The 17,082-nt window shown below is 52.5% G+C and overlaps 1 protein-coding gene across 1 annotated transcript in view; it reads right to left on the bottom strand.

Moving 5' to 3' along the window:
- The window catches only part of NAV1 (neuron navigator 1), a 213,658-nt gene that overhangs the window by 150,360 nt on the left and 46,216 nt on the right, over positions 1–17,082 (bottom strand). Inside the window, exons 2-3 of the mRNA XM_040985431.1 lie at positions 7,712–8,464; positions 3,019–3,122 (exon numbers count right to left, since the gene is read on the bottom strand). Coding sequence (XP_040841365.1) covers positions 3,019–3,122; positions 7,712–8,433 — 826 coding nt within the window. The 5' untranslated portion in view covers positions 8,434–8,464. The remainder of the gene's footprint in view (positions 1–3,018; positions 3,123–7,711; positions 8,465–17,082) is intronic.

Genomic DNA, 17,082 nt, shown 5'->3' with positions numbered 1-17,082 from the left:
ATACCAGCTGTGCAAGTGTTCTTAAAATGGAGACTTGGTCCTTCTCCCAAAGCCACAGCCCAACTTAATTGCAGCTTAACAATACAGTCAGCTCAACAAGGGGGAAGAAGGAGGAGAAGAACACAATAATGCCAACAAGAGGCTAACCTCCCCTGTTCCCCCGACCCCTTCCTTGCCCCTCTCTAGACACCAACCTTGACTGGAGAAGGAGGCAGGGGCAGGCCGTGGCTGGCTCCCTGGACACTCAGTGCTCACTCAAACACACGCCACAGGGCAAGTCATTGGGGAATCTGTGTAAACCTTAGGGCAGCCCTTCCCAGTCTTCACACAGCCTCACATATGTGGGCACATTGCAGCGATAGCCCCCAGCATCCCTCAGCTGCCCAAATGGAGATATAGTGGCATTCTGGACACGACCTGGCACAGATAGCAACCAAGGCTATATCCAGCACTGGTCTCTCACCAGTAGAACCAGGCAGGCCAAGAGGGCTGGGGCACATGCACATGTACTCCTGGGCTGGGCACTTGCATTTGCCTCGGGGCATAAGCAGGAGAAACAGCTGCTCAGAGGTGGCTTTTGGATGTAGGGAGGCTGTCCCTATTACTTTGCTTAGTGGCAAGTCATCATGGGAAATTCTTCAGCTACAGAAAAATGGGAAAGCTTCATGTGGAGTTACCAGGGGTTCAGGCAGGGAAGGGAAGGAAGAAAACTGCCCCAAGGTTGAGCAAGCTCTTGGATCTCCTTGGGCTCCCTTCAAGGACTCCCAAGCAGTGAGCCTGGACGCCAGAGAGAACCAGACTGCAAACAGAGCAGAGTAGATTGGCGGTTCCTTGCCAGCTGGTGGCATAAGAGCAGGCTCCCAGAGAGCACAGGGGCTCAATGGCTGCTGACTCTGGATTCCCAACCCAACGCCAACAGCCAGGTACCAGACTAAGTGATGCGGAACAGGGTGTGTATGTGAATAGGAAGGGGAGATATCTGAGCTTCAATAAAAGCACTGTTCTCCATCACCTCCACAATGATATAGGCACAACATAATCAACAACTATGGAATGTCTCTGCTGGCTCCTGGGAGTGCCATGGATTCAGATATGATAGGTCCTCTGCAAGGTACCCAATTCTCCCTCCCTCAAGGCAGGATGTGAATGAGACCAGTGGCCTCATAATGGGAAAGATCTGGAAAGCAAGGCATGACTGGCTGCCTTGTCAAATTCTCTGGATAAATACTGCTGTCAGACCATGAACTCCTTGAAGGCAGGGCAAAATCTCATCCACCTGTTACCCTGATGTGACGTGTATAGTACCAGGCAAACACTTGCTGCTATTTTATAGATCGAATCAGCCAGTCCTGGCAGGCCCTGAGTAGGCTCAGGGTGGGAAGAGCAAGGTGCAAAATGGAACCTGATCATTTCCTCTCTGTTTACTCAGAGCACAGAAGGTAGGAGGCACCTGCACAAAGCAGGCAAGTCCTAAACCTCTGCCAAGGCAACCCACAAGAGCTCAGTGGACACTCAGCACAGATGGATCTCCATTGCATCTGGCGGGTGCCAACATGCAGGTGGCACTGTCAGCCTCGCTCCCCTTCCCTAGGAGTCTGGGAAGATGCCAGTGCTCCCACTGGGAGTCAGTGAAGGCTACCCGCACAAGACCATGGAGGGGTGCAGTCTGTGACAGCCCCCCACCTGGGCTCTAGCTGGTGAGCCAGTCTCCCAGCTGCCCAGCCAGTCTTCCAGCTGCCGAACCTGGGCAGTCCTAATGCCAGTCTGCCATAGATGCACAAAGTCAATGTCCTCTTACCAACTCATCGGCTAACAATTAGGTTCCAACACCGCGGCAGACACATAAGGAAGCCATTACGCTAACAAAACTGCAAATGTAAAAATAGAGCTCCACATAGTTTCCTGGTTACCACATTCTAATTCTGATGGTTTTTCAGTGCCAGTAAAATTGAGTTTGCTTTTGTCCCCTGCCATGCCCTGGTTCCTCGACGTGTATACTTATTGTGGGTGGACAGCTTGTTTTTTAAATGCCGGTCCCTGCCCACAGCCCTCTCCCTCCCTCCTGCCTGAGGCTTGCCTTGGAAGAGTAAGCCTTATTGCTCTGTTTACAGGGCTGCCACTGACCGCATGTGGAGAGGGTTCCAAAAGCCCAACTAACAGCCCCCTGCCTGGTGGCATACAGAGAAAAGGGCATGGCACATCATCACTGCCCAAGGCTCTCCAGGCACCCTAAGCACTTCATTGCCCACCAGAGCAGGGTACCAAATCAAGCTGTAAGACAAAGTGCTCTGGACCATCTTAGGCTTTGCAAAAGCAAGTTATGATTTTCTTGATGGGACAAGTTTGTTTTTGTCTAGGAGACTAAAGGACAAGGCCAGGTCCCTGCCTCTGGCATGTGTGCAGCAACACACCTCCTAAATGCCGCCAAGGTTAGGGTCTGTCCCACTCAGGACCAGACTTAGATACATGAGGCACTCACTCACTGGTCATTCATTCATTCAGAGACTGGAAGTGCCTGAGGGTGCATCTGGGTCAGGCCATGGATCTGATCAGAGGAGTCGTCTTCTCTCAGTTAACCAAATACACCATGTATGTGTTACAGGACAACGTGGGAACGAGTCCACTGAAAGTGCTACTGGGGGGGAACCAGTGTGTTCTGGCCTGTCCCCCAGCTCCCAGCACCTTCATTTCCAAGTGGGCCCTTGCTCAGAACTTGGCCCTCACTCTCTCAGCTTGTGACCTTTGAGTCCCGACTTCACATGTGGTACACACACACACACAGTGACTCCTACAAGACACAGCCCCTGCCTACCACTTTCCTATCCTCAACCCAGGGTGCTGCTGGATGTGACAGACCAACTTTGGATGGAGTCAAGCATGGCAAGAACCCAAGGTGAAATTCAGAAGTTGGCATCCCTTTGTCAAGGAACAGACCCACATGCCCCTTCTTCCATTAGGCAGTCAAGCATTATCTAGCCAGGCACCCGCACCCAAGGAGGGAGACTCCAGAGCACTTACCCATGCAGGAGAAGCTCTCCTCAGGCCTGCTGAGGGGTGCACAGGAGCCATCGAGCTTCCAGGGGCCCTGGGGAGCAGGGCCAGGCTCCTGGTCTTTCTGGAGCCTGTGGGACCGAGAGGGACTGTTACTTGTGATAGAGGTTACCTTGGCCTCAAAGCTCCTCTCCAGGAGCTAAGAGAACAGGTTTTTCTCTTTTACCTATGCCCTGAACACATCTGGGCTGGCTTGCCTACTAGGTATGTGCAGCAGGAAGCAGGCCCCTCTGCAAAGCTAGGCCTGACAAGGAGTCCCCGAAGGCATGGGGATGCCAGAGACCAGTCCCCCTTTGGCGCTTCATCTGTCCCTGGGGACATACATAGCCCACAGAGCAGTGGGATCCCCTAATCACTCCACGCCTCAGGTCCTCCATGCTGCCACCATCCCTGCCCTTGAGATGTGCACACACACAGGGAAGAGCTCCCCCAGAAGTGATGTCACAGATGCTTTCTGAGAGGGTGCAAAGGCTTCCCTGGGTTTGCTCACAGTCCAGGCCACTAGGAAGTCAGCAAAGGAGGTGCGGGCTCAGCATGGGTCATAGTGAGTCTGAGGAGGGCAAGTCCGTGTCAGGCCCTGGTGGCAACAGGAAGGAAACCGTGAGGTCTATGGGCAGCAGCTCCAAAGCACACAGCCCTCCAAGCACAACCCCAAGCATACAACCACTCCCAGGAACAAAGGCTGTGGGAGCTTTCATTATAGCAATTACCCTGGGCTCTCAGAGCTGGCCCGCCCACCCGCCGCCCACTGTCTCCAGCTAAATGGACCCTTTGGCAGCTTGGCAGAGGGGGAGGGGAGGGTGGAACAAGCAGGAGAGGAGATTGGCGGTCTGGGCCCTGGGACCCTAAGATTCCAGTGCTACTGAGGCTTGGTTTTTACTCTCTCTGGTTTCTAGTTTGGTCAATACCTCCATGGCTGGGGCTGTGCACCCAGCTCTGCCATGGCCTTGTGTTGTCACCTGGAGCAATTCTCTTCTGCTAACCCAGATGCTTCCTCTAAAAAGGGGGCAAAGAGGTGTGCATGAAGGCCCGGGCTGGTCTGACATTTCCTGGCTGTGTGGGCTGCTTGTTGCCACCGCTCAGCTCTTTCTAAGGCACACAGGCTCTGCCCCTCCTCCTCAGGTAGGTGTAGGGCACAGAGGCCCAAGGCTGGCTCTCTGGGAGGGCTTGCTAATGTCAGGATGGTCACCATGTTCTGCCGTTCACCCAGGTACAGGAGCACCAAGCTGACAAGGAAATACTGGGATTTGGCTGTTTCTCGGAATGAAGTAGCATGCATCTGGGCTTTTGAGGCAACAGATACAACATACTGGAAGAAGGTAAGGGTTCATTCTACAGGGAGAGGCTTCACACAATATAGCAAATGTTTTCTTCAGTAACATCATCAATGCAAACAGCTAGGCACAGGATCTGACCAAGAGAAAGCTGACAGTAACCAGGATTAAAGAGCAGAACATGGGTCAACATTGTGGAACAGAGGGTTGAACTGCCACTTATGATCTCAGCATTCCATACGTGCTCCAGTTCAAGCCCTGAGTGCTCCACTTCCAATCCAGCTCCTTGCTAATGCATCTGAGAAAGCAGCAGACCTAAAACGTCTGAACCCCAAGTACCCACATGGGATACTTGGGTGGCATTTCAGGTTCCTGGCTCTGGCTGTTGTAGCCGTTTGGGGAGTGAATCACCGGATGGAGGATATCTCTATAATCTGCCTTTTGAACAAATAAATTTTAAAGAAGATAAAGGTCAGGGTTTTGCTGGTGTGATTGCTATTGCCATCAGGGACAGGAAGTAGGGGAGGCTGCACGGGTTGATAGGCCAGGAACTCCAATCCCAGGAACACTGAGGAAAGCAGCCATCAACCCTGTATCATCAGTGTATACCACTGGTATCCCCTCTTCCCACAGCTTGGCTTCCAGGTCTACTTGAATCCTCAGTCAGACAATATAGTTTGCCCTGGAAGCTGGACACTGGTAGGGCCACAGAGAAGAAAACCACAGTGGCAGCACTCATGACCTACTCTCCTGACCACTGACCCAAACCCTCCGGATGGAAGCCTAACCAGAGGCTAGCCCCGCCTCCTGACTCCACCGCCCTCGGCCCAAGGCAAGGAGAGAGCTGTGAGCAAAAGCAAAGGCGGCAGCCAGCGGGAGGCACACAGTGGCTCTTTTCCAGGCAAGTGGAGGGAGCTAGGTGGCGGCTGTAACAGAATCAGATGTGTGAGACAGGAGGACCAGGACAGTGCACTATGGATCAGGGCATCCAGACACACAGGGTGAGTGGCAGGAGAAAAGCTTTATGGGAATCCCACACCCAGCACCTTAGAAGGAGGCGGCTATGCAGGAAGTGGCCTGGTACAATGGCATACAGGTTCACTGCCCGGGGAAGCAGGTCAGGCACAGCTGGCCAGGGATGCAGACAGATGCAAAGAGACATAGAGACCTGCAGGAGACCAAGTGCTGGGGGGAGGAAGGGGACCTGGATTTCCACGAAGACATGATATCTGTGGATTCTAGGGGACAGATGGCAGCTCTTTGGCTGGGAAGCATAGAAGGATGGCCCAGCCTGGCCCTTGGCAGGGCTGCCTATGGCAGCAGCTCCAGACCCTGCGGGGTGTGCTGGCTTCTGTCCACCTGCCTGTAGCATCTTTGGGGTGCTCCTGGTCCTAATCTTACCTTGCTCGGGTCATGACTCTCCTCCAGCCCTGATCCAAGGCCTACAAGGTGGCATGGGGAGGAAATAGCCTCAGGAGTGTCTGTGGGAGATGCAGACAGGCTGTGGGCATTCACTGAATGAAGGGAACATGGCTCTGTTTAAGAGGCATGGAGATGTTCAGACTGAAAAAATCCTGACCTCCTTGGAAAAAGTCAGGTGCTAACTGTACCAGGGGACTTGTACGATAAGCGAGATAAATTCTACACAATTTAATTCCTAGATACTTTCCTCCTGAAAAATGAATTCTGAATGAAGGCATCAGTTAGAAGGAAGTCACCAGAGAGAAACATCACCATGATTGAAAAAGGTGTTCGTTCCAAAGGTTGGCCTTGCATATCTGTTCTTTGGGTTTTCTCATCAGCTTCAGAATCTAACAGTAGCAAGTCCCCGAGCAACAGAAGTGAGGTGCTCTCGGACATAGGAGCCCCTTTTACGGGTCCTGTGCAGACAGCACAGCCAGGCAGAAGGGACTCTGTGAACCAGGCATCACCCAGGAAAGAAGCCCCACTGGCCACAGAGCGAGCCAGGATGCTTGCAGTAGCAAGGGACTCCCTGGATTACATTCCCTTCGCAGCCCTCTCAAATTGTAGGAAAGTTCTTATTGACCTCAAATCTGCTGCAAACTTCTCATCACCATGATGCCAAATCAGCTCTTGGAGCTGCACCAAGGAAATCTCATTTATCTTAGAACATGACAGCCCTTCAAATGTCAGAGAACCATTCTCAGACTCTCTCGAAGCCCTCTCTTTCCATGGTAAACTACTTCTGTTCCTTCTCTAATTCTCACAGCCCCCTTTTTTCTGGACCCCTTACCAATCTGTCAGTCCTTGTCTCAGTATGTTTTGGGGCACTACTGTCCTCCAAATGAAGCCTAAACACGGCAGAAACACAGTGGGACTCCTCACTTCCTGCCCCCAGACTCAATTTTTGGGAATGGACTATTCCACTCAGTTTTTCACACACACACACACACACACACACACACGCACACACACACTCTAAGGCTCCAGCTGCTCTGCTACCTCAAAAGGCCCCCAGTGTCCGGGAAATGATTCACAAGCTTTTTTGTACCCAAAATATGGGAGTTTCTCCTTGCCTTAGCATAACACACAAGCAGTTAGTTCCATGGGAAGACACTCAGTTGGCATTTGGGCATTTCATAATAGTCATTAACTTTTAGTTGACTTAATGTGGTCAACTAAAGCAAAGAATTTTATGTTTTTATTTTAAAAGCATAGCTGGCTAAGTGCTTGTTTTTCTATGCACTTAACTCCCCATGTCTGAAAACAGCTGGCAAGCCCAGCTTGTTGACTGTGGTGTTATAAATACTGGCCCAGCTGCCACCACCAACGCTGGCAACATTTGGGGGGGGGGTCCATTTAAGAAGCACGGTGCTCACCCACAGGCCAGGAACACACAATTTATGCAATGGGCAGTTGAGTGACAGAGACAGAGCACAAAGTATCAACAGGGTACCAAAGAGCAGCGATGAGGACCTGAAAACAACTGTGCCCAGACCTGTGTGGTCAATCTAATGTCCAGTGATATCCCACATGAGCTGGCACGACTGTACTTGTACAGATCCACTCGCATATCCAGCTGCTTAAGCCTCCATGACACCCTAATAGTGTTTCATCATTTCTCAGACAGCACGTGGAATGGACTTGGGTGAGGGGAAATCTTCCTTTTATCTGTGTCTGTTTGGCATGGGGTCCCAAGAGTTGAGAAACACCACAGCTTGGGTGAGGAGCACCCTGTTCAGCTCTCAATCCCAGCTCAGCTCACTAAGCACCCCATCTCCCCAATCTTCCAGGCTTCCAGCTGCTTTATGCCTTTTTCCTCCCCCTGGGTTCCCAAACTGGTCACCCAAGCCCTAGGGCTTGGACAAACCACCAATTTCCCTGTCCCTCCCACCTACCCCTGCCCAGCCCTGCCCCCAGCTCACCTGTACTGAAAGGGAGCCACAGTGGCTGTGACTGGCTGACTCTGCTGATGGACGGAGGAGAAGCTAATGGCCCCCAGCATGGGGGAGGGGCGTGTGCCCCGCACTGGGCTGCACACAGGCGAGGAAGCCCCTGAAGTCACGTCATCCTCAGGTTCCAAAGGCCTGAGCATCCCAGAAGCCGTGTAGTTTATGTCTCCATAGTCTTGTCCTGGCCAGCTGGGGGACTTTTGATCCTCGGGAATGCCTAGTATTTGAGTTTCTGTATGACAGCTTGTTCGGGACGGGCTCCTGCCACGAGTCTGGCATCCTGAGGTCCCTTCCTGGGCCTTCTTCTTCTTCCCATGGGTGCCGGTGGGCTCCCCGATTCTTCTGGCCCCGGCCCGACTGGACAGGGCCGCTTTTGGTGTCACCCGGGGGCTGCTCCATGGGGAGCTGGGGAGACCTTCACTACCCTCAGCCGATTCCTTCACTGCCCGGGCAGCATTGGGTGAACCTCTCCCCAGGGAGGCCTTTGGAGATGAGGTTCTGGGAGGGCCTGCAGCCCTGCCCAGTCTTGGAGAGGCAGCTCGCTGGGGGCTGAGGGCCAGGCCAGCCTGGCGTGGCCGCAGCTGAGGAGAAGCAGCAGGTGTTCGACTCCGAGACTGAGAAGCAGCCCGGGGTACAGGAATAGAGGAGGCATACTGGAGGCGGCCGGCAGAATTCACATTGGCCATCCCATTCATGGTCAGCAGGGTGACGATGCAGGCTACTGTCCTGTAGAGAGAAAGAAAGAAGAGGCCAGTTAAGGATAGTCCCTGGGTGTTGAGGTGACTGTCTGGGGCTGGTGTGGAGGTACAGGACTCCTGGGTTCCCACTGTGACTCAGCTGCTGGTTACTGGCTGTCTGGGAAATACCTTCTCTCTATTGGGAGAGGCTGAGGGCAGGCTCCTGCATGGCATGCATGTGCAGTGCAGTGGGCAGGGCCCTGGTCCCAACCCTGTCCACAGGGAGACAAGTTCTCCTCCTCACAGCGCCTCCCGGCCTTGTACCCTCTGCCTTCTCTTAGCTGTCCTCCACTCCCTGCCCAGTCAACCTGATCTTCCCCCAGTGCACCTCTCCCATGGACCACAGACTTCTTCCACATCCCACTGGGCCCAACATGGGCATGACCAATCACCATCTCTCTGTCCCCTTAGACAGCAAATTTATAAACCAACAAACCTCTCCACTTGAGCCCCAGACACTCAATGCTTCTCATGGATGCCACCTTTCCCAGTACCCCCTTGCTGACACCATCCAATCATCACTGGGGATTCAGGCACCTTGCTCTGTCCCTGGCCCTAGCCTGCAAGGACAGCCCCACAGAAGGGACTGAGAAGCAGTCCCACAAAGGAGCCTGCAAAGGTGTCAGGCAGGTACTTTCTAAAACTGCAAAAATTTGGGTGACTTATTTAACCTCCTCATACCTCAAATGAGAGTAGGATAAAAATCCAAAAACAGCAGTCAGGGAGAGAAATAGGAAGGCTTCCAGACAGAAGAGAACATGGCGCTTTAGCCTATGGGGTTGGAGCCAGAAATTTTCCCCAGCACAGGTGACACTGCATTTACTTGATCTTCCTTCTCTTGCACTCATCTCCATCCCCAAGGTCCACAATGCACATCTAAGATAATGGCTAGCAGGACCAGTGGCTCAAGTGCAGACTTGCTGACCTTGTCCTCTGGCACAGGTTGGGCTGAGCTGAAACTGCTTCAGCAGACCAGCCAACCACCTAGAAGGGTCTTGCACCAACTGACTCGTGCCAGCTGTGCCCGCGGAATGTCAACATTGCTGGGACCAGCCAGGTGTCATGTGATCCATTCTGCTTCTGTCCCAGGCTACCCCTTTGGGAGCACCATCAGGTAAGAAAATCAGAACTGCTCCTCAGCTTTGCCTGTGTCTCCCCCAAGGGAGCTGCTTCCCAACCCAGGTCCTGCTGCCCCTGGAGCCCCACAAGATATCCAACTCACCGACCTTGTCCTGCAAGCATTCTCAGTTCCCAGCTCCAGTCGGCCAGACCTGGCCCAAGACAGCTCAGACCTCCCCAGTCCCTCTGGCTAAGGCTGGTCTGACTTCTAGCTACCAGAGACCTAAGGCAGACCTGGCTGCTCCACCTCACTTGCTAATGGAACAGGCGCAGTGGCTGCTTTCACTACATCATCATTTTTTCAAGAGCTCGATGGCAAGAGGATTTTTAAAAACATTCCCGTGGTAGGTCATGGGCGTCCCACCCACCCTCCCCACTGCAGTTAGGGCCCCGCCCTTTCTCCTCCCCAGATGCCAGCCCTTGCCTGACCTGAGGGAATCAGAACACATTTGGTTGCTGCAGGAAAGCTCCCCAAGTACAGGGTTATCTCAACTTTCTGGGAAAGGGGTCACAACCTGGTTTCAGTCTCCAGAATGAGGGGTCACAGGGACTCAGCACCTTCAAGTGGACCTCAAGCATATGTCACAGTCCTAGTCACAGCTCCAGTCCCTCTAAGACTGTCTCTAACCCTCACAGCACCCTTACAAGGTATGTATGTTTGATCATCGTTGCTGTACAGGTAAGGACAATGTGGCTGAGAGGGTTACAGGACCAAGGTCAGCCAGCCAGAAAGAGGCAGATCTTGTCAGCCACCCCCATCTAGTACCTGTCCAGCCTCAGCCTGCAGAGCCTCAGCCTCCAGGACCAATTCTCTGCTTGCTGATGGACAACAATGGGCATTCCAGAGATGAAGCTGGTGGGGATGGGGAGAGGGAGGATGAATCCAGTTTACAGGGTGGAAAGCAGAATGCAAGAAAAACCAGACACAGGCAGCTAGGGTAAGAGGTAGCCTCTTTCTTCTTTCCCAACACTCTCGGAGGAAGCCAGCTCTCCCTGCCCCTACCCGTTCCCTGCCCAACAAATCCTGTTTGCCTTTGGTAGTGCTGGGAGGCAGGCGGCTCATGTGGAACTGTAGGCAGCAAGAGTCAAGACTCTGATATGCCCAGGTGACATCAAGTAGCACACCAGGATGGGGTGGTGATAGAGGAAGACTTGGGTTATGGGTCTCTGGTAGCAGGCAGTGGGGAATTGGGACAATGAAGGATGGCATATGGGGGCTGGGATTTTAATTGAGTCCATCAGACAGTGATGTCTCCAAAGTTCACGGGGCAGACCCCTGCCTGGATGCTCTCTCCTATGGGCCCAAACAGACTGGTGCCGGCTGTGAACTGGTATGCATCCTTCCTGGACCAAACTATGTAGGAGATGCCATGCTTGTTCTCAGACTTTTCTTTTCCTGAGAAATGAGAGCAGCTTTTTCTACCCACCCTGCCTCCCATGCCACATGCCCTGAGCAGACTGAGTTCTACCCAGAAACAGTGTGGCTTTCCAACATTCACAGGCATCACTGTAACAGCCCCGCACCCCCGGACCTGGGGTCAGTTGAAAAGGTTCCAGAGAAACAAGGCCAAGGTTATGTGAAGATGTCACTAATGATGGTAGTCGGGAAATCAGGACTGATCCTCTTGTGTGACACCTTCACCATGTGACTAGAGGGTCTCAGGAGCACTAGTACTGGGAGCTACAGGAAGGACCCCTTTTCTTTCTTCTGTATAGCTGTGCAATCTTGCCAGATCACCTCCCCTCAAACACACTCTCTGTTCTTCCTTCTTGTGGAATTTCACTCACAAGAGGAAAGTCTCAAGTATCTCTAGTTCCCTCTCTGTGTCCCCATTTGGAGAGCACCTCACTGACAGGTTCACAGCAGGACCCCTTGGCTCCAGGACTATCGTTTCCAATGCAAGCTGCCCATGTGCCAGGTGTCTTGGCAGGTGCAGTGGCAGCCATGATGATTTGAGATCCAGGTTTTGCTTGTTAGGAATGGGCATGTGCGGTGGGGAAGCAGCCTGTACCATGTGCACAGAGAGGCAAAACCAAACGCCACAGGGACAAACGTGTCCTGATTTGTGTCAGTCTGACAATAAGGCCACAGCCAGTTTGGTGGCTTCCATGGACTTCACAGATGGACTCCTAGTGTCCCTGGGTCTATGCATTGGTGCTATGGGGGTTAGAGAACCAACTCTGGAGCCAGAACTCCTGGGTGCAAAGCTTGGCTTTGTCATCTGCTGACAGTATGACCTCAGGCAAAGTCCAGGACCTTTGTGGGTTCTCTGGTCTGTAAAACAATGAGACTCAGACCAGAGCCAGCCTTGCAGGACCGCTCTGAGGACTAGGTGGGGTTGACACCTGTAATGAGCTTAGAGCAATGCCCGGCACACCACCAGGACCCAGCAAGGTGTGTTTTTTTTTGTTGTTTTGCTTTGTTTTTTGTTTTGTTTTGTTTTCTATCAGGATTTCACCAACAAAAGAGCCATCTTTTCCATGCACTTAGGGGAGGAAGCCAACCTGCCTGCTTGTCCTGGAGAGAAACTTGTCACCTTACCAGGAAAGACACCGTCTATGCTGCCTATAACAGCCACGCCACTAACAGAAGGGGCAGCAAATGACACCAGCTGGAAAGCGGGTTAGGTAGTGGACAAAGTAAAGGCTTTGAAGTTCCAAATATCTAATTCTGGGGCTTCTTGCTATGTGGCCTGATGTCAAGTTCTTTTGTTGTTTCCTCATGTGTCAGGAGCCATCAGCAGGCAGAGTACAGACCCAGTGAGAGAGTACAGGTAAGGCAGCCAGCATGCGCACTCACACGCAGCAGGTGCTAAGAGGCAGAAAGTATAGGAAGAAGAGTCGCCACCACTCAGGGAAGAGAAGGAGCAAATCGAGATGGAGTGAGACAGGCTGGAGGGCAGCAGTGAGTACAGACGGTGGTGACTCTCCAGGGAACAGGCTGGACATGGCCCCACCCAGTGGCTGCCCAACCCAACTTAGGGACCCTGCTCCAGCACCAGCCCAGCCTAGCCTCCTGGCTCCTTATCTTTCAATCTCTCAGTGGCAGAATCTATGTGGGCTCCACACCACCTTCAGCTGCAAGGGTCCTAAGGCAGAGAGGCAACTGAGCTCACAGCCCATCTGATATCCGGGGGGTCAGAGGGTCTCTCTCCTCCTTCCTTCCCTCTGTCTCCCTTCCCACCCAAAGCCTCAACTCTCAGGAAAACCCCAGGCAGGGACGCTGGCATTCCCCAGCTCAGAGGCCAGTCAGGGCCTAAAGCCGACTCCCCACATCAGCCGCCCTTTCTGTCCTTGAGGCGGCGGCGTTGGCGCGGTGGGCGGGGCGCGGCCGCGGCTGTGGTGCTGATTGGACAGCTCCGACCGCAGCGCTCGGACCTAGCAGAGGCGTGCAGTCAGGGATCCATTTGGAAGAGTCCAGAACGCTGCAGCCACCGCACCTAAGTGATGCCAAGAAGAAGGAGATAGCAGGAGGGGAGGGAAAGCGCATCGCAAGGCTGAGACTTGGGTGACGCAACCGCGCCCCTCATGGCTTCCTTCCTCCTCAGTACCCTTCACCCCTTCCCACCCTCAGGTACCCTACACCTTCTCTGCCTTTGCAGTTGGCACTGCCATTTCCTGAACGAGCCCTGAAGAGTTCTTGAGGTGCTGTGTAATACCTTATAGGACGTTGCAAAGATCAGGTTACCTATAAGAGGAATAGACTGGCCCAGCATTAAAAATAGTAATATAATAATAATAGGCTCAGATTAAGGGAGCATACTTAATTATCACCACGTGGTCTTTAGCATCCTTCTTCTATTTTTTTTTTTTTTTTTAGCTTCCTTCTTAAGGTCAGGTTTCAAATTTCCCACTGGCAACTTTGTTAATCATTATGTCACAATATAGGGACTTTCACCAAAATGCTTCATCGTGAACCTACTTCTATGGTTTTTGGCTGGGGTATGAATGGGGTAACAGTTTCTAGGGGACTGGATGAGGGTGGTAAACAGGGACAGCAGACCAGGTCTCCCACACACGACCACAGCAGGGGTTGGCATGAGGGGTGGGGGACCCGCTTCTGAGGTGCTCCTGATACTGGGGGCAGCACAGGTGCAGTTCATTCAGATACGAGAAGGGGACAGGATGACCTCCAGACACCCAGGGCCCCACACAGAACTCCTAGGCCAAGTCCAGGTCTTCTCCTCAGCCTCCGGCCTCCACTTGACCATCCCACAACCAAATCTGCTTATGAGGAGACAGTGAAGCCACTTCCCTGAGGAGGCTCTCACTAGACACTGGGTCTACTGAGGCCTTCACCTTTGCCTTGCCAGCCCTGGTAAGCTGCCCTGTTGTTTATAATGACCAAGTATCAGATTAACACACACAAACACAGACACACAGTGCCACACTCCCTACATGACATATGTACACTGTCACATGGGTATACTGTTACACACACATACATGCTGACACACACACTATATAACATGCACAGTCGTAACACATCCTCCTACACACTGCTGACACACACACAGACACAACCATACCTTACATGAACACATGTGCACTGTTGCACAGATACACTGCTACACACACCCTATATGAAATATACACTCACAGATGCACTTTTTTCTTTAAAGACTTACTTGTTTTTATTGGAAAGGCAGATCAGATATACAGAGAGGAGAGACAGAAAGATCTTCCATTGCTGGTTCACTCCCCAAGTGAGCTGAGCTCATTTAAAGGAGCCAGGAGCTTCTTCTGGGTCTCCCATGGAGGTGCAGGGTCCCAAGGGTCCCATGGGTCCCATGGTTTTGGGCCATCTTTCACTGTTTTCCCAAGCCATAAGCAGAGACCTGGATGGGAAGTAGAGCAGCCAGAACATGAACCAGTGCCCATTATGGGATCCTGGCACTTGTAAGGTGAAGATTTAGCCATTGAGTTATCAGACTAGGCCCAACACTTTTACACGCATACTGACACACACACCAACACATAATTCTGACATACTCATCCAATGTGAAACATACACACTGTCACACAATGCTCTTACACATTTTGACACACACTGACAATCCAACACATACACTGAGACATACCCACGGGTACATATGCACTGTTACACACACATAGACACACACATCCTCAGGCACATATGCACATTATAGCACACAGATAAATACTCTTACACACATACTGACACATACCCTGAAGGTACATACAAACACACAGATACACTCTTATACACATACACATTTCCAGTACGTATCACACTATTATACACACAGACTAATACCCAGAGGCACTTGCTCACACACAGTGACACACCCATCATTCATGCTCACTTAACACTACTATACATTCTTCCACACACCCTGAAAGCAACCTTGTCCTTTGCTTCCCTGGTTCCCTGCTGAGTGTCCCCTTGGTCCATCTCCTGGCATTTCAGAGCGCAGGGGGCTTTGCCTGTCTACGTCCATCTGTGGGGTCCTCTGGAAGCAACCCTACATCCCCATCTGCACACAATGCTCCATTATCTGTGTCTACAACCACACCAGCTCACGCTGTGCAGTGGTAAGGAAAGCGAAGCAAGAATGAACAGCCCTCAGCTCCAGGGGAAGGGCTTGTCCAAGGGTTCCCACTGCAGTCAGAACTCTTTCCCTTTGGGCTGCTCTCCACACAGGCCCCTAGTGTGCCCAGTTTGGGCACTGTGCACAGGCCCCCAGGGCTGGCAACAGGACTGCAACAGTCACTCACTAACCATTTGTCCTTCCTGCCCGGCCTCTCATCTCTGCCAACCTCTCAACACAAAGGAGAAGGACGCGTTGAGATGGGGTGGCAGAGAGGCCATTGTGCCAGGGTAATGAGCCCATCCTATGTCCTCTGTGCCCAAGCTCTCAGTCACCAGCCCTTAGCTTTGGGATCCAACAAGTCAGCTAGAGTCATTCAGCTGGGCCCAACCTTTGGACCAAGGAGGCACTCCAAGTTTGGGTCAAGGAAAGGACAAGGATGGGCAGCTAGCACACTGTGACACTTCAGAGTGGGCAGGGTGCTGGCAGAAAGCCGGGTCTGCTGGCTGGCGCTGGGCAGGGGAGGGGAGCTGTGTACCCCCAGCGCCCGCCTGGCTGGCTCCCGACTCCAAATGGGGATTAGGATTGTTCCCAAGCCATCTCCACCCCTGAGCCCGGGGCTCTGCCAGCAACCCCCAGGAATCCCCATCTCCATAGGACCACGGCTTGGCCTCCCTTCTCACCAGATGGCACCGTGTCCTGCAGAGGAAAGATGGAGCTGGCCATGCCCATGTCAGGTGATGCCAGCTTGTTTAGTTTCCTAGCATGTCAGTGGCAGCCTGAAGCAGGCACCCAGACGTTGCCTTTCACTCCTGGCCTGGCCCAGTCCTCAGCCCGGGAGAGAGCTCTGAATCCTCTACTCCCAGAATCCTTCCTTCACCTGCTTCCCCAAACAGTACTCCTAATCTAGGCTAACAGGGCAGGACACGTAAAGACCTTAGGCACAGGTACACAGATGTGCCACTCACTGTGAGCCACCAGCGCTCTTTCACCCTGTCTTCCTGTGCTGGAAGATTTTATAACCACTAATCTCTACCTCTCCTGTTAAGAATCCAAGTGCATTTCCTAGTTCTCCATTTCCTAGTTCTCTATTTCCTAGTTCTCCATTCTCCTCTGAGGGAGACTCGGATGCTGAACTTCTTGGTTGGGGTGTGGAGCGGGCTGCCAAGTAATCCAGCCGAAGGCTTGTGCTGTGTCAGCACGCAGTATTTTTTGCTGATTTGATCTAAACAGACGGCTCCACTCTTAGTATCCTTGGTTCCTTTTCAATTAGTGGAGAGAAATGATTTAGTGCTAATGAAAATCAATGGTTTAAGACTGTCCCACAAATCACAGAGGGACTGGAGGCCTCGGGTATAAATACCTCCCAGGAAGCAGAGCTGCGAGGGACACATGTGTGGATGCACAGTGGAGAGGCGCCTCCCTCTTGCTACACCCAGACCCCTTGCTCTGCTCTAGAACACACCCCAGTCCTACACACGCCAGCACGTGGCCTGTTGCTCCACCATGCACATCTGGGCTTAGAGTGCTAAGTCACAAGGATATATTGCCTAGGTCCCTGAGGGTGTCTGAACAGTCTCTCTCTCCCCAGAATACAGATATACACAAGTATGAATCTCACTTTCTTCCTCCAGACTGGAATTACCAACAGCCCATATTCCGTTTGGGCACAGAAGCAGCTGAGTGGCGGGAGAGCAGACGAAGGTGCAGCCTTAGGGTGTGGGTGCTAGTGAAGTGCAGAGAAACTTGAGCCTTCTTCACAGATCCCCAGGCAGCTGGCCAGATGACCACCTCTCCCATCAGACCTGTCAGCTGCCTCTTTTTCACATGCACTTTATTCTTTTTCTTTCCCAAGCTTCTAGTGTTTCTCTGTGAATAGCTTTTCCAGCCAGGCAGATGGACGTGGCATTGCCCAAAGACCCCACAAATCTGCAGC

Source organism: Ochotona curzoniae, unplaced genomic scaffold, assembly GCF_017591425.1.
Source record: "Ochotona curzoniae isolate NIBS_2020 unplaced genomic scaffold, NIBS_Ocur_1.0 contig_430, whole genome shotgun sequence".
In the NCBI taxonomy this organism is placed as follows: Eukaryota; Metazoa; Chordata; class Mammalia; order Lagomorpha; family Ochotonidae; genus Ochotona; species Ochotona curzoniae.
This window is presented reverse-complemented; position numbering and strand designations above follow the sequence as displayed.